This window comes from Anser brachyrhynchus, assembly GCF_964034855.1.
Source record: "Anser brachyrhynchus genome assembly, chromosome: 4".
NCBI lineage: Eukaryota > Metazoa > Chordata > Aves > Anseriformes > Anatidae > Anser > Anser brachyrhynchus.
The window spans coordinates 76937372-76961512 of NC_137698.1; the positions used below are offsets into that span (position 1 = coordinate 76937372).

At 41.7% G+C, this 24141-nt stretch overlaps 1 protein-coding gene across 1 annotated transcript in view; it reads left to right on the top strand.

The window, feature by feature from the left end:
• ATRN (attractin) overlaps positions 1-24141 on the top strand; it is a 149994-nt gene that overhangs the window by 100565 nt on the left and 25288 nt on the right. Inside the window, exons 25-26 of the mRNA XM_080592234.1 lie at positions 5471-5532; positions 16302-16380. Coding sequence (XP_080448360.1) covers positions 5471-5532; positions 16302-16380 — 141 coding nt within the window. The remainder of the gene's footprint in view (positions 1-5470; positions 5533-16301; positions 16381-24141) is intronic.

Consider the following 24141-nt stretch of genomic DNA (forward strand, 5'->3'; position numbering starts at 1 on the left):
GAGGCCCCATGCCCTTCTGGAGCAGTTGGAGGCCAGGTGAGATGTCCTAGGGGCAGCTGGATGTCAATGGCTTACCCCTGCATAGCAGTGAACAGAGCTCCTGGTGCATCAATGAAACCAAGGGCAGGGATGCACTGTGGAGTTAGAAACCACCTAAATGTTGGGGTCTACAAAATAGATATTTCTGCTTGTGTTAGGTGTTTTAAGATCCCATTGTAGATGGAGTCATAATCCGAAGTTCTGGAATTGTTCAGGGGATCATACAGTAGACACCTCCACTTGCCTGCTGAAGAGGGGATCGCTTAGATTCAGTTGACTGGAGATGTGAAGTTTCTGTTGGCTATAAAGGAACGATAGGCACATACCTCAGTGTTCCTCTACTCAGGTGTCGTAATCTGTGGCTGAAACCCATAAATCTCATCCGCAGAAGTGAAGAGAAGCTTTCCTCTGAAATGTTGCACTGGGGACTTACGTAGATGAGAAGATTTGAGAGACACCTGCCTGCAAGTTGTCACCTTGCCCTGCTCATCCTTCGATGAGCTGGGTCAGCTCAAAAGTCTCAGCAGAAAGCTCCCCGTTCCTAACGTTAGCTCTGTGCTGTCGTTTGCCTCATTAAAGGTGTTGACAGAGCATGTGAGACGGCAGCAGCATGCGGCAGAACTGGGACCGCCATTTAGGTGGTGGAGCTGGGCTGTTAGATTGGCTTGGTTTTTCTCAAAACCTCACCACCGACTCTGTTGGAGTTGGCTCGCTGCTCCTGTCCAGCGAAAAGTACCAAGAACAATAAGGTTTTTTTGCCATGTGTTCCCTAGGGCACGTTGTATTTGTATTTTTAAAGAGAACTGCAACTCACAGCAATGTTTCTCTTGAGCAAAAGAGCCCTCTTTCTCCCCCATCATTATCATAAAGGGCAAAATGAGCGTTTGGATGACTTTGGCATCACTCAAGAATACTGAAACAAAAAACCACCACCATTTGGTTTTCAGCTGGTCCTCTGACAGTAGTGCAGGCACTCGGCATTCAGGCCACGGCTTCCTCTTACTGTTGACTGTATTCTCCAAGGTCAGATTGAATCCTTGCCTCTAACGATAAAAATAAAAAAAAAAGCGTGTGGAAATGCTGAGGAAGAAATAGGGGAAGACGTACATAAATGTCATATACAGCTTGTTTGGCTGTTGGTTTTATCTCTCTGGAAACCCTTGGGTTTCCCAGCCCTTTCAGCCTTCTCTACTGCTTTTTTTGTTTCTTAACTTTGGCGCTGCGGCTATGTTTGAGTAGAAAGCAAAGCAGCCTGAAATCTCTGGATTTCCATGGTTTTCAGTCCTGTGTGATCCTATAGGCTTTGACAACGCGAGTGCTGTAGCGTTCTCCCACCTACTAGGTTAGGTTAATGGATCTAGCAGTAGGGATCCTTTAAAAAACCTTTTGAATTCACAACGAGCACCAAACTCCAGTAGACAGCTTCACACTGTGCCTTCTCTGCTGTACTTCTCTGGTTTCATAAATTAATTAGGCTTTATTTTTTCCTCTCCTTTACAAATACTTTCCTGGGAGGGTGTCCTGTTCAAAACATCCTTTCCAGTTCCACTTTTTCTCATCCCTAATATGAAGTAGGGTTGAAAAGAAAGGCAGCACTGTTGTGAGTCTACTCACTTCATGCAGAAGTGGAAAAAGGCAAAAATACGTCATGTAAATAATCCTGAATTGTTAGCAGGGAAAAGAGAACTTGCAGAAATAATGTTTTCTGTGTTCATTCATGTTCTCTCAAGCACTTAGGTACCCAAAATGATCTGAATTATGCTACAAGAATGCCATACTGGAAATGTTTTTCAGTACATTAGCAGTTCTTCGGACTGGTACTCCTCGTCTGGACAAGTTGTGTATAATATAAGAAATGATTTGCATCTGGGGGGCAGATTTGCCTTGTCTCCATTGTAGCTTGATTCTACTGTAGCATGTAGCATCTGTAGCATGATTCTACTTCTATTTGTTTAAAATAAGCAGTAATTTCTCACAAAAGTGAAAGGAGTTATTTTGTGATGATTTATCTGTAATTCTTTTCACTACAGGTAAGTGAGAGGAGTACTCAAATGTATTTCTTGCTATAATAAAACAAATATTTTTACAGGTTCTCATTAGTTTGGTAATAATTTTTCTTAGTGGTATATGAAATCCAAGTACTTCTTCATGATTTCAAAGTATTTGTAAATCAAAGAAAGGAGGCTTAAATAACGTTAGATATGGTTGGACTTGCAGGCTTAAAGTGAACTTGTTTCAAAATAAAAAGTAGACTAAGAGTTAGCTAGACTCCCCCCACCCCTTTTTTTAAAAAAAGAAAAAAAAAACAAAACTATAAAAGCATTCTCTCCAAGCTTTTCTGAAGTTTATTTTCACGGGGAGCACTAACTGTGTTACTAATGCAAACCAATTCCTCGTATGCAATCATCCCAATTTGTTTGTCAAACTCTATCAATCCCGGGCTGTAGTTTCACTCCAGAAGTATGAGGTTGAGATACCAGCTGTTACTGCAATGCCAATTGGGTTCAAATTGCTTTTCCTTTACACAGACTGTGTTCTGGCCAAGCACTTTGCTGTAATTCCTTTGAAATAGGTATGTACTAATTTCCAAAGTGCCGCAGTTTTTAGATGACGTTGGTTGGTAGAAATAGACAAAACTCCTTCTTGGCTTCCTATTCAGTGTTAATCAAATGATAAAGAAAGTAAAGCTCTTAATTTGCAGATTTGTCAGTCCATATAGCTAGCTCCTTGTATTCATGTGGAAAGTAGCCACATTTCTATGATGACGATGTGGCATTAGAAAAATCACGATAGTGATTTTAAAGCTGGTATGCCTTTTCAGGTACCTTTCCAGATCATATAAATATAAGCTTTATAATATTGTCTGGAATTAACATAATCAATAGATTTCTGGACTAATTTGATCTTCACTATTTAAGGATACTGTATTATTTCAAAGAAGGGTCTTTGAAGGCCACGTCTGTGATGGAGGTGGCGATCCTGACTTGGTGGCAGCGCTGAAGTTCTGCTCTGTGCCTGGGGGAGGCTCTCCAAACCTCCTTTGTGAACTGCCATGCTTTCCTGCACTTACACTGCTTCTCCCTTTGGTACAGAATTAGTTTTTGAAAATGGACAAATGAATCTTCTACTGTCGTCTAAACTTAATTAAAAATCCATACTGCTAAGAAATTTGTGCCGTATTTTCCGTATATTCAGAATGAACAGTTTAGTTATAATGACTATTTCTAACCAAACTTTCTGTGTAACTGAATTAATTAAGTCCTAGGAACAGATTATATTAGGGGAAATTAAGCTTTAAGTAAGCAAACCATTAACAATTATGATACTAAATTGCCCGTGACACAGATTGGTCAGGTTTAATAGCATAAAGTGTTTTCAGCTTGTGGGAAGTAAATTGCAGAAACCAACCTAGGCGTTCTTTAAATCTGTGCGTGGTGTACAGATCCTCAGATGGTCTTTGCAAAAGAAGAGCTCCAACAGGTAGGCAAAAGAAACACCATGGATAAAGCATGTACAGTGCTTCTCCATGAAACAAATCCAGGTCTTCCTTCTCTGTTTGCTTCCTATGCTTATGCTGCCATAAAATGGGGAACCCTTTTCTGGTAACAGCGTAGAGTTGAGTTCCCAACCTCGTTAAGTAGCACAATGTAGTTTGAATTGCACTTAAGCTTTTTAGTCTTCTGTAGAATCTGTCCTGTTTTAAAATAAGCATATACTTGTTTCTTCACATTGTGGTTGGAGCAAGCTTTGGTTTCCATTGCAGAAACAGGTCCTAAGTGGTCATCGTCAGAGAGCACGCTCGTTAACGATTCCTTTTGTACTTTTAAGTTTCTTTTTCTAAGACAAGCTGTTTAAATACAAGCTGTTGATACACAGAATGGTCTTTCTTTGGAAATGCTTCTTTGCCTGTCTGTCAACATCATAGTTATTCTCAGCCCCTATTTCTATATGCTGGAAATATTACGTGTTTGTATTTTGGGATGTGGTATTTTAGTAAGAAATATCTTTGCCTTGAAGAAATGCCAGGATAGTTATGCAAACACAAAACCACCTCGGTTACCATACTCAGCTGTTAACATAAAGAGTGAAATCATGCTCACCTTCCTTTTTCTAATCGGAAAGTATTGGAAGCACTTTATAAGGAAAAAAAAAAAAAGCAACAAACTGTTTTCTTGCCTTTTGTAGGCAGTAGTATTGAGATCGCAAGCATCTGGTCTGCAGGTTTTAAGTTAGCTTTCCAGCAGAACAGAAGTTATGCACTGCAAAGGAGCTTTCAACTTAAGAGTATTTCAGTATATTTATGAGAAAATGATTTTGGTCAGCTTCTGTACCAAGACGCAATGGGTATTTGAAGCAAACATGATAATAGAAGGTGTTATTGAGCAACAGAAATCCAAGCAATAACTCGTTTTGCATATATTCATGATTTTTAGAAGGTGACTATTGCTGGGAGGAGAGATTTATGCTAATAATACCATATCATGCAGTTTATTAAGAAAGAAAAAAAAAAGATGATGCCTTAAGTGAATTTACTATCCATTAAAAGCTTTTGTAACTGAAATGCAGATTTCAGTTTGGGTTTGAAATAAATTCAGATACTTCATGAAAGAGTTAATTTCCTGTTGTGGTGCTGAGATTGATAGGCAGAGGAAATAGGAGGTACCTGGAAAGACCTTCTGATTCCTAATATTGCAGAAGTTGCCTTTCTGTTGGCTTGCCTCCCCTCTGCTTTGTTATTTTTAACCAGGCTCCCTAATCTTTCCTTTTGCCTCTAACCACCTCCCAATTTCCTTTTCGCTTCTTCCCTCTGTTTTTTGTCCAAAATACTCAGTTGTTTTTCACTTTTCTTTGCAGTTTGAGTGGATTGCAGGGAAGTGAGTTAAGATGAATGCCATAGCTGTTTTTACAGTATCTATTATCTTCTGTATTTCATGCGTTTTTGCTGCTCTGGGTGTAAGTTATTTATTCAAGGAGATTTTGGTGTAAGAATATTGTTTTGGATATAGGGGCATGATTTTTGAACTTTGTATAATGCTGTGCTTTGGATTGCTGTGGATACAACAAATACAAATGTTCTATTTTAGCTCTTTAAAACTTTCATGTTGTAATTTTTTTGGACTGGTGTTTTCTCCAAGGTGGTTAACATGCACTGAAGACTATTCCTTGAACGTTGCTGGGGGAGAGAGATGTTACTTGTTCAGGTGGTGGTTTTATTTTTGGGGCGGGTATATATGATTTAAAATAATGTGAAGTAGTAATTTGCTTTCTTTTCCCTCAGAATATTTCAGTGCTTGTTCAAAACAGTGTTCGAAATGTTAATTAACCTAAGTAAAGAACATATTTCATTGTAATTTTTTATCCCAGCACAAGTGCATGTTAAATATGTTTACTTTTCAGTAACTAATAGAAAGCATTTGCTTTTCTTTTGCAGATTGCGTTCTCACAACACAGCAACTTTATGGACCTGGTACAGTTCTTTGTGACATTTTTCAGGTACTTTTCGTTTAAGACACCTAAATGTTTCTTTTTCAGGAAAGATCTTTGGTTTTTGTTTTTCAGTATAGTGTTTTTTTGTTGTTTTTCTTTTTTTAATTAAACATCCTGCTTACATGACAGCCTAGAAAATGGAAATTCCTGCTACGTTTAAAGCATTTAATTAGGAATTATGTTCAGAAAATTGTCTGCCCATCTTTACAGATGCATCTTGTCTTGTGCTTGTAAAGAAAGGGAGGTTAGAGGAAGGTGGGAGGCTTTCTGAATTGCAGAAGCTATTTTCAAAATGGTGTAAGGACACCTTTTAAGTCCCTACATCATACGAATCCAAAGTGATTTAGAGAAATTGTAGATATTCACACATCGTCAGGCACAACATATAAATTAAAGAAGCGATTTTGCAAAAAGTTAGACGTGGACTAATTTCAGACTCTATAGGTAGCACCTTTTGATTTCAAACTGAACTCGGAGAAGTATGCTTGTATTTAGCTTAACGTAATTTTAACACAGTTGAAGCCAAACACCCTTCTGTCACTCATGAACCGCTTGGTAAAGTTCATTTCTCAGTGTGAAGTAAATTGATGATTCTGTAGGAGTGAAACCCGCAGAAGTAATTTTAGTCCATGTTTCCTCTTCCATCCTCCAAAACAGTATATCCCTAACAAAGAGGTTAAATGTCCCCTGAAGCACAGCAAGCCGTCTCTTTAAGGTTTCATAATCCGATGTGTTAGTCTCTGTTTTAGGAACTGTTACTACTCCGGAAATATAAAGCAATTATTGCTCCGCAAGTATAAAAACAATAATTGATCAATAAGGAGGACTCCCACAGGAGAGATAGACATGTCTATTTAGTCTAGATCTTACAAACTGTTTGGAAGTAGGCAATATCATGCCCATTTTGAAGTGAGCGATGTGAATAATATCTTGCTTTAGATTCCATGCTAAATTTAATTAAAGCAAGGAGCTCCAGATGGGTCCTTCAGACAAGTAGTTTGTATCAAATGTTTTCATCTAGTATGCAGCTTTTACAGCGTGGAGTGTGCTTTTAATACAATCCCAGGTAAACACGGGGTTTGAGCTGCCACCTTGCTTGCATTGATATGCAATAAATGTTTACTCCTGGATCAGACTTAAGGGCTTGTTCTGCTGAATCCATTGCAGTCAAGGTCTCTCCTAAAAATCTTTGTGGCAGCCTAATTACTTACAAGGAGAACTAATAGCTAAGCAGTTGGTTGTTCAGTTCCTTTTTAATGGCACATGATTGATCCGTGCTTTACAAACTAGTCATTAGTTCTTTATAGACCCAGGTCCACCTGCTTATGAGAGTTTGAAGCTCTTCACTGTGAACAATTCCTCCGGTTCTATTATTAGAAGAGAACCACAGTTTGAAGAAGAAGATAGACGCGTTAAATATCTCAGTTAGGACACGCAGTTGAAAATACACAAGTTAGGTAAACCGCAGATAGTCAGCAGTGATTTTTCCTTCCCTCTTCCACTGCTATCACATGGATCTCCTTGAGAAGTAATGTTGCAGTGTTACTTAGCTAACATCTTCACATCCCAGAGGAGTAAGAATGTGTGTATTAGGGAGAAGACAGTTTACTGGTGTTTTTCAGGCACACATTTATAATACATGAGAAACCCTTTGATTCTTCAATTGTAACTACTGCTAAGTTCCTCCCCCCATATTTCATTTTACATTCACTCTAACTTGCTGAATAACCGGTGTAGTAGAAAGGTATGATTCATCCCTGCTGTTTGGAGGTGAAATGATTGAAACTCTTGTATTTTTAATGCTCTAGGGTACATTTCATAATCACAGTTGAATCCAAGTTAAAGTATAAATAAGTAATATCTGATAGCCCCCTGTGATGCTAATGAGATAGAGGTGGCTGAAAATTCGCACGCTGAGTAGAGGCAATGAAAATGCTTTTTGCAAAGCCTAAAGAACGTTGGTATAACCACCTTTGAGATATAGATCACCTCTAATCTGGAAACTGGGTTACATACTGCTTCTCTGGATGCCATGGACACAAAACCAGACTTTGTTCTGTTAAATGAATGTTTAGAATGGCTTTGTTACCATGTTTAAGAGTATTGCCTCATTTTGCCATTCTGCAAGTAGCATTTATGTAAATTTTCTGCAAGTAACATTTATGTAAATTTTCGTGTGCTGCTGCTGATGTGGCACATTTTCCATCTCACAGAAGCCACCCTAGATGCTTTGTTGTAACCCCATCCTAAACACGCTCTTCTGCTGTGCTGCCAGAAGGAACAGCTGTGCCTTGAGGTGCATGGGGAGCCATGCAGGGAAACGGGAGTTTTAGATTCTCTGTTTGCTGACATTTGTGATGATTTAGGCCATGCAAGTCCTTCCAGTAGGCACCGGAGTGCAAGCTACATTGCTTATCTCCAGCGCTGCTTAATTTATGGAGTATCAAAGGCTCTTGCAGAACCCTGACTTGCTGTGTGGCTCACAAAGTTACAGAGCAGCCAGGAACCTGGCAATGCTTTTAAATGGCATCATTTAAAAGTCAGTGTGGAACAGGACAAAATGTGACTGCTGGATTTGATTTCCTTTTAAGAGCTGTGCTGCTCTGGGTCAGAGGAGGGTGTGCATCACGTTTAGAGGTGCTGGTACACTTCTGGGGCTCCTTCTGGAGTCAGTGTTCAGCTCTATGGCTGAATATTGCCATTATTTTATTTTGCAACACAATAATTTCTTATTTTATGCAAAGAAAATGTCAGTGGATAAAGGTTGGGTAGAACAGTGAAGTTGCAGGGTCATTAATATCGTATTATAATTGGAGCTGTAGGAGAAATGATATTATAACCGTGGTTGACCTTTGTAAATCTAAATGAATTGCAAGCAAACGGTGTTTTTTTCTGTTTCCTTCTCCCTGCTTTCCATAATACAGCTCTTTATTATAAAATTTCTACTGCTTTATTTCAACAGAAAGTTTGAGCTATTTTGACGGTCTCTAGTAAATGCTTGTGTTAGTATCAGTGCTTCTTCAACTTCCAAAAATCCCTGTATGCCATCACACCAATCTATAATACGGATTTTTCACCAGTGTATTTTTCACCAGTGTGCTTTTGTGTACAAAAGACGTCAGAATATCGGTGGCCTTCTAAAGTCACATTGCTGACCAGTGATCCTTTTTTTTCCTTTCTGTTTCTCTATTTTAAAAAACTGCTTCTGAATTTTTTCTGTGCTTCTGTGCTTTGTTGGCCGGTTCTGTAGAGACTTATCAGATAAATATTTAAGATTGATTTGAATGAAATGAGGATGGAGAGCGTGTGTAAGCACCAGAAGAAACAGCAGACAGGAGCAGAAAGCACGGCTTCTGTTCTAACTGGTGACAGATTTGGTTGTAAAGCAGCTGGGGATCACGCATGTGACCCCTGTGCATCACAGACAACTTGTCAGGAGGTGACCCTGTGCTCCAAAACCAGGGGTATTATTAGTGTAGCAGCCCTAAGAAACTCAAAGCAAGGAGACAGAGGCATTCACCAACTTGCCTAAAAGGTCTGAAGAGTGAAGTAAGCAAAACTTCAAGGCCAAACAGCCCTGCCAAAGAAGCAGTTGAGCCCTACATGGTATAAAAGACCTGCGAACCAGGCTTGCTGCCTCCAGTAAAGACACCAGGAGAAACAGCAAGGACCTGCCAGCCAGCATCCCCTGTCCCTGTGTGGGACATAAGTGACGTTGGCCAGATCAGCAGGCCACATGCATCTGGCTGTTTTGGTTGTGAGAGCATGAGAGGGTATAATTGATTTTCTGTGGGGTTTTGTGAATTGTAATCACCTTACCCTTCCATAAGATCCCACACTGGGCTTTGTTACATTGATTTATGATCAATGTTCTGTATTGTGTTTCTGCTCTGTGTCCTCGTGCACAGTTCACCCTTTTTCTTGTCTGCTCTGTCCTTTCGTATTTATGCTTGAAACATCCTCCTTGGGGTGCTCACTGCTGCCTCCCTCCAGTCCTTTTGTAGTCTTACAAGGAGTTAGAGATAAGGATCTCTTTCACAAACGGAAGAAAGAAGTTCCAAGTTCTGTGTTTTCACGGTGTCACAGCATGACATGAGCACTTGTGGCCTGTACCGACGTCTGAATATCAAATTGTATAATTTTACTTCGGTGTGAATAATTGGACTTTGAAGTGTTCTTGGTCAGAAAAACTTCAGAGGGAGCAGTATTTGTCTCCATATGGCAGTCACGCAGGTGGGTTAAGGTGCTGTATATCATTTTTTCCAGCTGTAAACATTTGCCCAGTGTTTTTAATAAGCAGGAATGGCCTGCTGCAATAACTCAAACCTGGAGTCATGCTTTAGATATTTTATTTACTCTTTTTGCTTATTAAATAGTTTATTTCTGCAGCAGAAAGTGCCTAAAATACGGTCTGAATCACCTTTTATTTCATGTAAGGAAAAGGAAAAGATTGGGAAGATCTGAAAATTATTTCTAACGAGATGAGGAAAGTTAACAATTTTCCTTCCATAACTTTCTTCTTTCCCTGTTCTTTTCATCTCTCTTTGGTTAGTTCTCTGCCATGGTCACACCCAGATCAGCAGAGGGGCCATCAGGTCTCTCCTCCATTTATTACTCCCATTATTATAGGGCCTATTTACGCTTTTGGCCTCTACAGCCTCCTGCAGTGACACGTAGTGATTTGGGGTGTGATATAAGCACTCTGGGTTTTAAACCTGTTGATTCAGTGGGGTTTAGGTTATAATTTTAGGACTTAATTTAGATTTGTGTTTGTGTTGTGTCCAAGCTCTTACTCTGGTCAGTGCAGGTGATAGACACCAAAGAACGGCTACCAGACATCGGTGTCTACTTCAGAGTGAGGCACATAGCTCTCAGCAGTCATTCATTTGGCTATTTCCAATGAGTTGAGCGAAGGGGATGACCAGGTCAGTTGACTATAGAACTGGGGAACTGAGACTGGAAGGAGTCGATAGGGCCAACGCCGTGCTTGGGCCCTGGTCCCTCTTGTACCTACAACCTGCTTGGACATCCCTGCCTTCAGAGTAGGTTGTTCTCATACCTGAAATTAGTACAAGGAGAAAAACTTCAAAATAAGGGTCAAGAAAACATTATTTTCCACTCCAATTTCATCATGGCCCTCAGGATTTTTGGTGTGTTTACTTGAAACTCCAGCTTTTAGACTTGCACGATTACTTTTTCCCTTTAATTAAGAGTATGCCCTTAGTGAAAAAAGCGTGGAAGGGCTTGCAAATCTGAACCCTAAGAAGCTCAATAAAAAAAAAATCAGGCATATATTGATACTTGCTTTCCAATAAGACCTCAAAACTGTAGTTAAACTGATCCCATGACAGTGGTAGCTGTCATGGTTTTTATAGGGTGTCAGGTTGGTTGTGCTAGAGCATATGTAGATTAAAAAAAATGGACGTGAAAGAAAAAATACCACCTGCTGCAAATAAATAAGGTGGGTTGTGGCTTGTTAAACCTTGGTGCTGTCTTCAGCAGAAAGATAATGTCGTTAGTCCCTAGATCGGGTCTGTTGGTTTGCTGTTGGCTGCAGATAGCTGCTTGGCAGAGGCCATCGGCGCAAACCCTGTGCGTGCAGTAATAAGAGGCATTCAGCCAGGCTGGTCTCGCCTAGCATCATTATATGGTCAATTCCTTCAGCATTTTGTGTTTGCTCCAATTATTCTGAGCTTTAACGCGTTGAGTAGTTGAAAATGTGTCCTACAACTCTCCAGCACATTAAAAGTTTCTTTTGGATAGCACTTAAATAGCTTCCAATTTATCAAAATAATTTGGGATGTGTTTCTAGTAATCACTGCAGTGCTTTCTGAAATTATTAACCGACCTATATATGTTAAAGCATATTAGTATTCGAGCTGCTGTATATTTTGGCATTTAAAACTGCCATTTTTACTAGCAGCTCTGATGTTGATAAACATTGTAGGAGAGTTTAATAATTGGGCCCTAATATGCCAGATGGATTTTCTTCTCTCTTAGTGAGAATGCATCATTTCACAGTGCTGATGAAGTTTTTCCAGCCATTTAAAAATACAAGTGTGCTTGTTTGGAGAGTTTTACGGGTACCTGGAGTGGAGAAAATATCCTTTCTGCTAAGGAAAGGAGCTTAAGAATGAGGTATAAAACCAGACAAGGTGGTTAAGTTCACATTTTTGTATCAGGGTGGAAATAACCTATGGCATAAAGAGTGCGGGAGGCTTACTAGCGAACGATTAATGCATTTGTTGAGGCCAACTGACGGGAGATTACTTACAACCATCACTCATTTATTATACTTAAGTAATTCTTAATTATTTATTAAATTAATAAGCTATTTATCAAATTGAAAACTCTCCATAAAATGCTAATGTAATTTCTCCCTAGATTGCAGTGTTTATGCTACGTAAGGGATATTTATAGCTCTGTAGGCCAATGAAAGCTGAATTTGGCTGAATCCAACCCATATGATTTCAAATTTCAGCCCATATGATTTTCAAATTGCCCTGGGATGAAAAAAAAAATCTCCAAGAGTCTTAGATGTCTCTAGATGGCTCCTTTTCCTTCCAATCTGGTTTCACATTGGAGTTTTTTGGTGTCATCTTTTTAGGTTGCTGAATATGCTGCTTGGCCTCTTACCTGACATTTGTAGAGATGCCTGCAGACTGCACTGGGATTTTATGAGCCCAAGAACATTTCTGTCCCCTTTACCGTTTTTTTCAGAGCCATGGATGAGGAGAAATGATACAAAAGCGTTGTTTGAGATGGGAGGAGATGTAGGGAGAAGACTTGAATGAACAGTGAATTTCAGGGATGAAGGAGGTTCTTGGTAGGCAGTTATTTTTGGAGAAGAAAGAAACAGAAGAAGGTAAAGCAAGTCCTGCAGCAAGGTTTTTTTTAAAGCCATTTTTAAATGGATCTATATTCATAGCTGATAGAGAGAGTGTTGAGGCTGTTCAAGAGAAAGCAGGGCAGCGCACGGCGTTGGACTGGGACTGCCAACTGTAGGCTTCCACTCCAAATCGTTTTCCAACGCAGCTCTCGTTCCACCCAGCTGTTTCCGTCCACTCCTTCCATATTTACGCAGTTGCCTTCAGAGAGAAGATCTGGGAAAAAGCTGGTTTCAAGCTACTGACAAGAGGGACGGGTCTTTTTAACTTCTTTCAGGATGGTTTAGGCTGAGAAAAGGCAGCAGATAGATCTTGACTTGACTCTACCCCTGGGGTCCTTCCAGCAGATGATGTAGTGCAGCGCGGCGAGCAGGCGCTGTGCTTTATTTCTCCCCGAGTGTTGCCAAGGGGAGGTTGTGCAAGGGGGGAAATATATTTCCGTAGTGGTTTTATGGCTTTTGTGGGTATTTGCTGCCTCCTTGTGACAGTACAAAGATGCATGGTGCAGTTCCTCTGAAATACAGGCCGCTGTGGTGAGCATTTTAGAAGGAGTGTTTATTGGTCTTTAATTGTTAATTTCTCTCTGTGCTTTCTTCAGAAGGTCTTGGCTGGGATGCCAGAAGCAAGGCAAGTGGCAAACCAGTGGAAGACTCTGGCATGTACAATCGCATGAAATACACATTTCCTAAAGGGAATTTAATATGAGGATAAAGACAATCCTCTGAATTCTCCACTCTCTGGCTTTTTTCTCCAAGGGAATAAATTAATGCGGAGAGAGTTGTGTGTTTACAGCTTGCCGAGGTCACATTTCTCCTAAAGAAGAGCCGTCCTCATGGGAGTTCAGTAGGTTTTGAAGTGTATTTTCAGTTTGGTGTGCCTGTTCCTAGTCTGATAGATGGAAGGGAATGGAGCCCATACATCTTGTAGCAGCCACCCACAGAACGGTGGAGATCTCATTCACTGTGCTGACTGTGCATGGCACACAACAGCCCGGGTTTATTTGTATGCTCAGCCTCCTGAGAAACTCCTCCTGAAGGTAAATCTGGCTGAAACGGGTCTTTATAGCACAGTGCTGCTGGACTGGCAAAGCATCTGGCTCTTTCCCTCTGCCCTTTGGACTTCCATCTCATTTCCTTAAATAAAGAGGTAGCAAGAAGGTAAAAACAGGATACGCCATGGCGGTAGCTGTTGCCTGTAAGCTGCATCTAAAACGTTTTACCCTGAGATGAAATTGTTGCTCGAGTCACGATGCGAGTGCCATCGCCTGGCAGGCGTTGCCCTTCGGTGTCGTGTTGGCAGCCTGTCATGGGGCTCCTGCAGGAGCTTGAATATTGACATTTTTGTGGTCAGATTAAACATGCAGCCAGGACACTTCCCTGCTGCCTTGAAGATTTTGTTTTATCTCCCCCCTTCCCTTGCACGCTGATGCTAAATTTTTTCTGCAAACAAAACAGACAAAAGACGGAAGGTTTAGCTTGTGGTCCTAGCTGTGCTAGCTCGGCTTGGATGCATTTGGGATTTTTGTTCTGCGGGGAGCACTGGCTTTGGGCCTCAGAGATAAAGCAAATGTTTCACCTCAGAAAGAGTAAGTCCCTTTGTGGAAAAGGGAGTTTATAAGAAGAGGAAAGCTTACCAAAGCCATTGAGTCAGTGCGGTGGCGTTCATGCTGCGGGGAGCTAACAGGAGTCCCAAGACAAATGTGGGTACTCAAAATTTTTGTTAGTCCATCATTCACTTCTGCCTGTTGAAGTGTGGTATGAGTGGAAATCCATCTAGTCTAAGTGTGACCTTGTCCAGGAGAGAAATACTATTTCCTGGTGGCGCAGACAGTCTGCTCTTGCATTTAATGCAGCAGTAGGGAGCTTCAGGAAAGAAAAGGAAAGCTGAAGGTATGACATCCTTAATCATCAGTAATGCATGTTTGCTTCTTTACCAAAATAGCAATTAAAGACTTAATGTGTGTGCTTTAGTGGATGGCACATTGTTCTTTACTACAAAGCTCGACAGTAATCCAGTACCTCTCAAAAGGGAAAATAAAATAATCATTGAAAGTGCTTGTCTAAACTGTTTGTATTTGCAGAAAAATGACCATGCTTTTACAGTGAACAAATGTCAGATTTTAATATTTAGATAAAGTGTCAGGGAAGTGATTTGGAATATGTATCTCGAAATGAAAAAGGCCAAACTAATCTCTCCATGATCCTGCTTAAATTTATGAAGAAATAGGCACCGCAGGAGTCTTTAGAAGCTGTGCAGACATTTTAATGCTGAAGTCACACAGGTGCCAATTTTTTTAATTTCATATGGTATATGACAGGAAGATGTACCTCTGTATATATCCAAGCCTGAAAAATAAAAGCACAGTGCCTACAGGCTGCCCCGTGAGCGCTTGGTGCCTGATCACATGCAGTTTTCATAATATATAGGCAACGGATAATGATGTGTAATCAGGAGCAGGCCCTCCTTTCTCATCTCAGGGAACAGCTCTTGCTGTCTGTCCTTTTTTAGTGATTAATAACGCTGCCAAGCCTTTGCACTGCTCTCTGCTAAAGAATTGGCCGTCGGAGAGTGGGACTCCTGGTTGCTCGAAGGACGAGGCGTGCAGTTCCTTGCAGCTCATCTAAGGCAAACACTTAAGAAGGGGTGAAAATGGAAATGGTGGGGCACAATACCATCAGTCATCATCGGTTGTGGTATTTCAATCAGGGGCGCATCCAGAGGAGGTCACCGGGGTTGCGGTACATGGGTATGGGAGAGCATGCTGGAAGCCGCGGGGTTGTTCGGAAATAGGAGGCTTGGAGATCTGCGAACTGGGTGGACGCTTGGAAGCAGAGCTTTGTTTTTTGTTGAAGGCAGGGAGCATTGAGTGGTCTTTTGGCTGCAGCAGCCCTTCTCGTGTGTCAGTGGTCTCCGTTGGGAGCCCCAGAAGGGTGAGAGCTGAACCTCGCCAAGACGCTCAGCGGTTCCTGGTCAACAGAAATCCCCCTTCAGACACTCAGAGCACTGCAGCTGGCGTAAATGGTGCACTTGAAGAAGTAAATCATCTGTTCGGGTTAATCTTCCTATAAGCACACTCTCAAGTACACATAAAGAGCATGAGGAGGAGACTTCTGGAGACTTTTTCTCTTCCCCATCAGTGTGGTACTTGAGAAGAGAGGCTTTTGCTGGGGTACAGTCATACAAAAGGATAAATTTTAATCTTAGCCAGTGTGCCTTGAAGTTGCTTGTTAAGTATTCAGTCCGATAAGATCATAATTGTCAATAGCAGGTTTTTATTATTATGATAACTGCTTTTTGTTAAATCTGCTTTTTTGCATTTTCCCTAGGAGTTGATAAACCCATTCATCCTTTTGTTCCTCTTTAGATTTAAGCAAAGCAATATAGATTTGGGGAAATCAAGAAATGCCTATAGTTCTGCAAGAGCCAGTTAAAAAGAATCCAACTACTATACACCTTATCTTATTTTTGTAATTTTGAAATGAAAAAAAAATCAATTTTCTCTGCCTCTTTCAAGGCTTTTCTTTTGTTGGGTTATCCTCTCACTTTAAATATTGCCAAAGATAGTAAATACTGGCTCTTCCAAAACGATTAAATCTTCCTGCCTTACTGTTCTGATTCCCTAGTGAAAATTGGTGGATGTCGTATAAGGAGGTCAAATAGGTAACTTTGGATCAATGTTTCTCTAAAAATAGATGTACATCGTTCCTCACCAGGTGTCATGAGCACTGAACTGTGCAAAGCATTTTGCACTGCTGTATTATCTTTCATCAAAGTACCTCTAAGTATTATGTGAACTTTTAGTCTAGTTTTTTGATTTGCTAGTTTTGCAGCTGCCGTTATGTTACGAACAAGGACAATAAGATATTTATTTTCTTTTCTCCTTTACAGTTGCTTCCTGTCTTTGCTCCTGGTGGCAGCTGTGGTTTGGAAGATTAAACAAAGTTGCTGGGCATCACGAAGAAGAGAGGTTAAAATGACAAATTCGAATGCTATCTCTTAAATGGCTTTTTTATAGTTCTCTTGTATTTTTTCGTATATGCATAGTATTAACCTTCAGTTAAGGATAAGCTCCACTAATTTATAAATGCTTCTGTTTAGGCATTGATAATGGTGTCCTTTCTGTTACAGTTTCAGTGACAAATGATTCTATTTCCTGATGGTGCATTTTCTATGAAGCACAAAAAATAGGGGCAAATACCCTGTGTTCCCAGAACTCAGGTTCTAGACAGTATAAATACAAAACCACAGCAAATTAGGAGACTCTATTTGGATCCATTTTCAAAGAGGAAATATCTGTTGCAGTGCTAACCATATTAGCTCAGGCATTCTTCTTTTCACCTAGCTGTGGACCAGCTTCCTAACTTTCTTGTGTTTGCAGCATATAAAAAAATCATGCTATAACCCCCCCAAATATTGTTCTTCCTTGATCATTCCTGGTGAATTTGGTGATTTTTTTTCACCACCGTTTTTCCTTCTCAGCTGTCATTGCACATCACACCCTGAGCACTTAGGGGGATCAAGATAGGACAGCCAACAAGTTGTGGCTCAGTAACGTAGAGAATGTGTCCTTCTTTCTCATTTTTTAAGCACAAATTCAGAAATGAATAGTAGAGCGAGCCATGTTTGTAGAGAAGCAAGTCCTGTGTGCTGCAAGGCAGATGACCGTACCACATTGCTGGGGTTTTCATGCTGTGGCAGGCACTAAAGCCATGTAAGGCAGAGCCCTGTATCATGTGCAAATAAAGCCGAGGTTAGACTGGGCTGAGCGTGGCTGGGATTATTTTTAGCTTTGCCTTGTGCTGTTTTCTTGTATGCAAAACGAGAGTAGCCAGACTTCATTCAAGTGACTCCATGTGCAATTTCTAAACATAGTTGTCTGTATCTTATCACCCAAGATGAGTTATCTTTCCCAAGGGGAGAAACACAACATACCCCAAAATCCAAAAGCAAGGAGTAAAATCTTCCCATTGCCATAACTTTACCTCCCAGCCGATCTGCTGGGATGAAGCTCTTGGCAGCTGCAAGCACCCACGTGCACAACTGTTTTATTCAAGGGCGTTTTGTTCGTACGTAGTAGTTGATCAAGAAGATTCTGGGGATTAATTTTTACAGAAATGAAGTCCTGTGCAAGTGCCCATTTCTTGCATATCTTCAGAAATCTGTATCTGGTTTTACTTTCCAATGCAATAGTGGGAATAGCATAAAATAACTCAATCTGTGGATCTTATTTCTTGTAAGAAAGCAGGATGATGTCTGATAACTCTTCTCCCCTTCTTGCTCTTTCTGCTTCAGATAATCTTGCTCTTACTAGTGAACTAAAATGCATAATCTAACCAGTGTCTTCAAACAGATAACCCTTCATCTTGGAAATAATCTAAGTCTTCGAGGCTTTTTGTATTCTCTGAAGGCAGATAAATTTTGACTACCATGGCTATTATTTTCTTTCTCACTCTTGGCAAGAAAGTAAGATGGAGTCAGCATAATGTTTCCTGCTGGCTCCCGAGGTTAAATGTTATCAAGGAATGCGTGAGAAAAATAGATTGAGAAATAAATACTGTGCTTTTGAGCTCGGTTAAGATATTTTAACAGTGGCCGAAATAGAAAATTTCTCTATAAATTACTTCGAGTCTGATACGTGTTTTGAGAAAAAGATCTGGAGTGCTAACAGGGTACTGGCATGTTCTAGTTTATTTAAACTCGGTTTACATGTGTGGCTATTTGAGAGGCAGCTCAGCAGTACGTTCTTTTCCTGGCAGATTCCTGTCTGGCACCATTATCTGTCTTGCTCCTTCTTTACATCCAGTCAATCTATCTTGCAGTTCATAGGTCTCCCTTATTGCATTCCTCTGTTGTTGGAAGTAGTTGTAAACTTGAGGAAACTTTTAAATTTTCACCATGCCACCAATTAAAGAAAATAATAAAGACTGCCTCCAGAAATGAAAAAGATCTTTGACTTTTTGGTAGTATCTAAGACGATTTTATAGCTCACAGTGTTCTTTTAACACAGACTCTCAATAAATCCCATCAAGGCTCCCTTTAAACATTAGTAGTTAAAATAACAATTAACAGCAGTTAGCTACACTGCAAGTTTTAAGTGTACGCAAGTTTGCCACTGTTCTAAGGATGGTCTTGAAGCATGTGATTTTTAGGTTTGCCGTTTCTCCTTCATTTGGAAGTGCCTGCTTTCCTTGTTCTGTTTACCCTTACAGGAACCTTTGGTTACAGAGTTTGCAGACTGGCATGGGGGAAACAAATTTTCGTAGAATCATCTGAATGGCTTGGGTTGGAAGGGACCTTAAAGACCATCCAGGTCCAACCCCCTGCTATGGGTAGGGACCGCTGCTCCCAGCCCCATCCAGCCTGGCCTTGGGCACTGCCAGGGATACGGCAGCCACAGCTCCTTGAGGTGGCCTGGGCAGGGCCTCACCACCCTCATAGCAAAGAGTTTCTGCTTTATATCTAACCTAAATCTGTCCTCTTTTAGTTTAAAACCATTCCCTCTTGTCCTATCACTCTCTGCCTGTGTAAAAAGTCGCTCTTCATCTCTTTTATAAGCCCCTTCAAGTACTTAAAGGCTGCAGTGAGATCTCACTGGAGCCTTCTCCAGGCTGAACACCCCGAGCTCTCTCAGCCTTTCTTCCTAGAAGAGGTGCTCCAGCCCTCTGATCATCCTTCTCTCAGTGAGTTCTTCTCCCAGTCTGTACTCTCGTCTGTGATTGCCCTGACGCTCATGCAGCACCTGGCACTTGTTGAACCTCATTCAGTTCATGTAGACCCAATTCTCAAGCTTCTCCAGGTCCCTTTGGATGGCATCCCTTCCTTCTGGTGTACTGACTGCACCACTCAGCTTGCTGTTATCTGCAAACTTGGTGAGGGTGCACTTGATCACGTTGTCTATGTCATTGATAAAGATATTAAGCAGTCTGTCCCAAGATGGACCCCGAGGGACACCACTCATCATCACCTGTCTCCACCTGGACATAGAGCCATTGACCACAGCTCCCTCGTCAACTGATGCGGTCACTCCATCATAGAAGGCCACCAGATCGGTCAGGCACGATTTGCCCTTGGTGAAACTCTCGGATCACTTCCTTCCCTTGCACGTGCCTTGACATTGCTTCCAGGAGGATCTGTTTCATGATCTTTCTGGACACAGAGGTGAGGCTCACCGGTCTGTAGTTCCCTGGGTCGTCCTTTCTACCCTTTTTAAAAACGGGAGTGGTGTTTCCCTTTTTCCAGTCACCAGGGACTTTACCTGACTTCCAGGACTTTTCAAGTATGATGGAGTGTGGCTTGGCAACTACATCAACCAGTTCCCTCAGGACCCTGGGATGCATGGCATCGGGCGCCATAGGCTTCCACCTGTTCAGTTTCATCAGGTGGTCTTGAACTTACTCTTCTCTTTCAGTGGGAAGGACTTGGCTCCCCCAGCTCCTGCCTAGAGATTCAGGGACTCATTTTGTTTAATTACTTTTTTTTTCCTCCCTGCATAAAGTGCTGACACAGTTGGAGACCACCTTTTCCACCACCTCCTGCTATGCTACAATTTAGAGGCTGGCCAAAAGGAAAGGTGATTAAGCAGCAGTGGCAGGACACCCAATTCAGACAAGGTATTCTAAATTTTCTCTTAATATATATAGACTCGTAGACTCATTTTCATTGGAAAAGAGCTTCAAGATCACCAAGTCCAACTATCAGCCTGACCTGCTGAATCCTGTCACTAATAGATGTCCCTGAGTGCCACATCCACCCATCTCTTGAACGCCTCCAGGGCTGGGCACTCCACCACTTCCCTGGGCAGCCCATTCCAATGCTTGATCACCCTCCCCATGAAGAAATTCTGTGTCATGTCCCATCTAAACCTCCCCTGGTGCAACTTGAGGGAGTTTCTTTGTGTCCGATTACTTGTCACCTGAGAAAAGAAACCAACACCCTCGTTGCTGCAACCTCCTTTCAGGTTGTTGTAGAGAGCAGTGAGGTCTCTTCTCAGTTTTTTCTTCTCCAGACTAAACAGCCCCAATTCTCCCAGCTGAGCATCATATGTCCTGTTTTCTGATCCCTTCACAAGCTTCATTGCTCTTCTCTCCACACAGTTGAGCAACTCAGCAGGGCCCAAAACTGAACCATGGTACTCGAGGTGTGGTCTCACGAGTGCCATGTACAAGGGGAAGGGGACAAGCACTTCCCCAGTCCTGCTGGCCATGCTATTTCTGATAGAAACCAGGATGTCGTTGGCCTTCTTGTCCGCCTGGGCACACTGCTGGCTCATGTTCAGCCAGCTCTCATGTGTTGCCAGCTCTCATCCAGCACCCCCAGGTCCTTTTCTCCCAGGCAACTTTCCAGCCACTCTTCCCTGAGCCTATACTGCTGCATGGGGTGGTTAGGACCCAAGCTGAATGTTGTGCACTTGGACTCAGCCCACCTGTGAATCCTCTCCAGAACCCTCTGCAGACCCTTCATACTCTCAAGCAGATCTACACTCCTGCCCAACTTCATATCATCTGAGAAATCGCTAATGTTGCACTTAATTCTCTCATCCAGACCATTGATAGAAACGTGAAACAAAACTGTCCCCAAGACTGAGCCCTGGAAATGCTGCTGGTGACCAGCCCCCAGCTGGACTGAACCCCAATTTCTGTGACTCTTTGAGCCTGGTCAGCCAGCCAGTGCTTCACCCAGCAAACAGCACATCTGTCCAAGCCCCATGCAGGACAACACAGTGGGAAACGGCGTCAAATGCTTTATTAAAATCCACAAGGATAACATCCTTAGCATTCCTCTCTTCTATTAAGCTGGGCATCTTGTCGTAGAAGGAGATCGGGCTACTCAGGGAGGACCTGCCCTTCATAAGTCCGTGCTGGCTGCTTCTGATTGCTCAATTGTTCTGTATGTGCTGTGTGGTGCACTGCAGCCCTGGCAGGAAATAGTTCTCCAATTTTGACTGTATTTTTAGAAGTGGTCAAGTTACGTATACCCGTCTCCCATGGCTTGTGCCATAGTAATTTCGTGCTGCTTCTCTAATCTTAACCCTAAAGGAAGTAGAATATAATGAAATCTGAAGGTAATTCCCAACTATCAATCACTTCTGCTTCCAATATAAACATCGCTAGTGCCCAACTTCTTATCATAGTGCTGGGTGAAAAGTAGATAACTGAAGCTTAATCCAAGACATATATAGGGCAAAAAAAGAGTATTTTGAAAGATATAGTGGCCAAAATTAGTCCTGCAGTATTGCTTGGAAAATATGCTGGGAGAAGTTATACAGCTGTCTATGAGGTTAGTGGAACAGGGCAGGGAAAATTTATATCAGCATCATTTGGTTGCAACTACATTTGCGTTATTCCCTCCTGAGAAAGCGATATACTACAAATCCAGAATCTGCTACAGGATCTTATAAAATATACAAGATTATCCTTACTTCTTTTTTTTTTTTTCCTTTCTGCAGCTAATCCTCTTTGACCAGCTGCTTGCACATGTCAGTGCTGATGTTCCTCAACCTCACGGCTAAAAGGTCTTTTGGGTGGGCAAGCATAGCGTAGCAAATGTATAGTTCTGGGAAAATGAGTTTGGAGCGCTGAGCAAAAGTTCAGGTCTTGGAGAGTATAAAACCTGACCTGAAGTAAAAATGGGAACAAATTGTGTCTTATCAGGCAGGGAGGAGATGGGATAGTAAATTGTGCTCCTGTGAGCACCAAGTTTAAATATCTTCAGACATCTTAAAGAGGGAGAATGGAAATAAAAAGGCAGCTTTTATAGGAGGCTTAGGATGAAGTGAATGACATTAGGAAATAGGGATAGGATACCTTTCTATTTTGTCTCTGGAAAATGGCATGTTAAATGTATCAAGGTGTTCATAGAGAATAATGCACAAAGTAGGAGTGCAGCATTAGAAATGTAACATGCCCGTCTGCTGTCTTGAATTTTCTGCCTATTGTTTCATCTTAGCAGCCAAATCTTATTCTCTTCACCCTCGGGCTGTTTTCTGCTGCTCCACTTTGGGCAAGAAATAGCTCCTGTTAACATTTCCAGCGAAAGGAGCGTGGAGAGCAACTTGGCCAACCCAGCGCAGCTGTCTGCGTGAGGGTCAGCTGTGTAGTTCCCCATGCCCCCCTGGGATGTGGTGGGAGCATCAACACCAAGCACACACAGAGATAACTAAATTTAGCTGTCTAGAGCCCAATTCCACCCTAAACATACATAAAATGCTCTACATTTTGCCTCCTTTCTTGCCAAGACTATCCAGGACTGAACGTTTTTATTCTGTGCGCACTACCCAACATATTCAGGATGGGTTTCGTGTATTGATTTACTGCAGGGATTATCCTTCTTCCTGACTTCGTTCCTGAAACCTTTTGCACCCCAAGTGTCTTCAAAGTGTAGCAGTGCTTCTGTTTTCACTAGCATCCTCTGCTGTAACATCTGTGAACACTGAATGCCATTTAGGCAGACTGATTTCTGTATGCGTTTTCACAGCTAAGACTTTCCAGAGGATGTGCGCTGTGTGTTATTTATTGTCCTGCCTCTGTTGCAGTCTGCTTCCAGCTCTCATCTGTTAGCATTTCATTCATCTCATGTCTTGTCTAGTAGAGGGTGATTTAGGGTATCCTTTGTCAAAGAAAAGGATTCAGGATTGGAATATTTTCAAACTCTAACTGGAAATCAGGATCTTCATCACTGCCTAGACTTTCTGATATCAGCCCTGTGCTGGAACATGAAAAGGTCAGGCTATAAATATGCCTACATTGGGCAGTGGGCCACCACAGGCACTTTGTAGGGCATGTGAGAAACAAAATGCGCTGGTGATGAGCTTTGCTGCTGTATTCATCAAGCTCCCGGCAGCCGTTTGACTTGTGGACCATCTTGTTCGATACCACCGACAGTGCTGTTCAGCGTCTGTCAGCTCGGAATAACACATGAACTCGGTGGTGGAGGCTGTAGATGAAACACAGATTGGAGGAGTGAGGAATCGTGACAAGCAGATAACTTCTGCGGAGGTCTAGATTGCGTGGTCAGCACGCTCGGCTGTCTTAACTACGGCGTCAAATGTAACTCTGTATGCAGTATCTCTTTTTCAACAGTTGCAAGAGATTTACTTCCCAGATTATCAGTATCCTGGAAAATAGGCTGAAGTGATGGTGGTGGTGGTGATTTAACAGCTGCGTGTAAATTCCCAGTTCCTGCATTTATAAAGTAATAAACTAAGAGCATACAGTTCATATTTTCTGTAGCTGGTTGTTAGTGTAGCGTGTCCACTCTGGTTTCAGCAATAGCCTGGGTGTTGCAGATGGTTTGGAAAAACACTGCAACATTCATTTGTTATCTGAAAGATAAGTGAGAGACTAAAGTGTCAGAAATTACTCATTCCGTCCAAGGGAAAACATATTGAGATTTGATGATGCAAGTGTCTGTGAAAAAGAGTCATGGAAGAATCACAACGGGACGAGGCTCTTCTAAAATATCAGCCGAAGGCACAACACCCAGTATCTGCAACTGGGGATAAAAAAGTTGAAAGCTGCTTTGTTTTTCTACTGGGTTTAGTGGCAAGAGCAGCAACGCCAGCCATTTGTTTTGTCTGAAATCAGACTACGAGTGCTGTTGGAAGGATCTTTTCTGGGTCAATCCAAATCATGTGGTTGTGGAAACCACGTGGTGACGTTCAGCGGCTCGTACTACCCAGGAGGTCAGATGAAATAATCGTAACTCTTTCTGCTACCCCTGAATTTAAAAT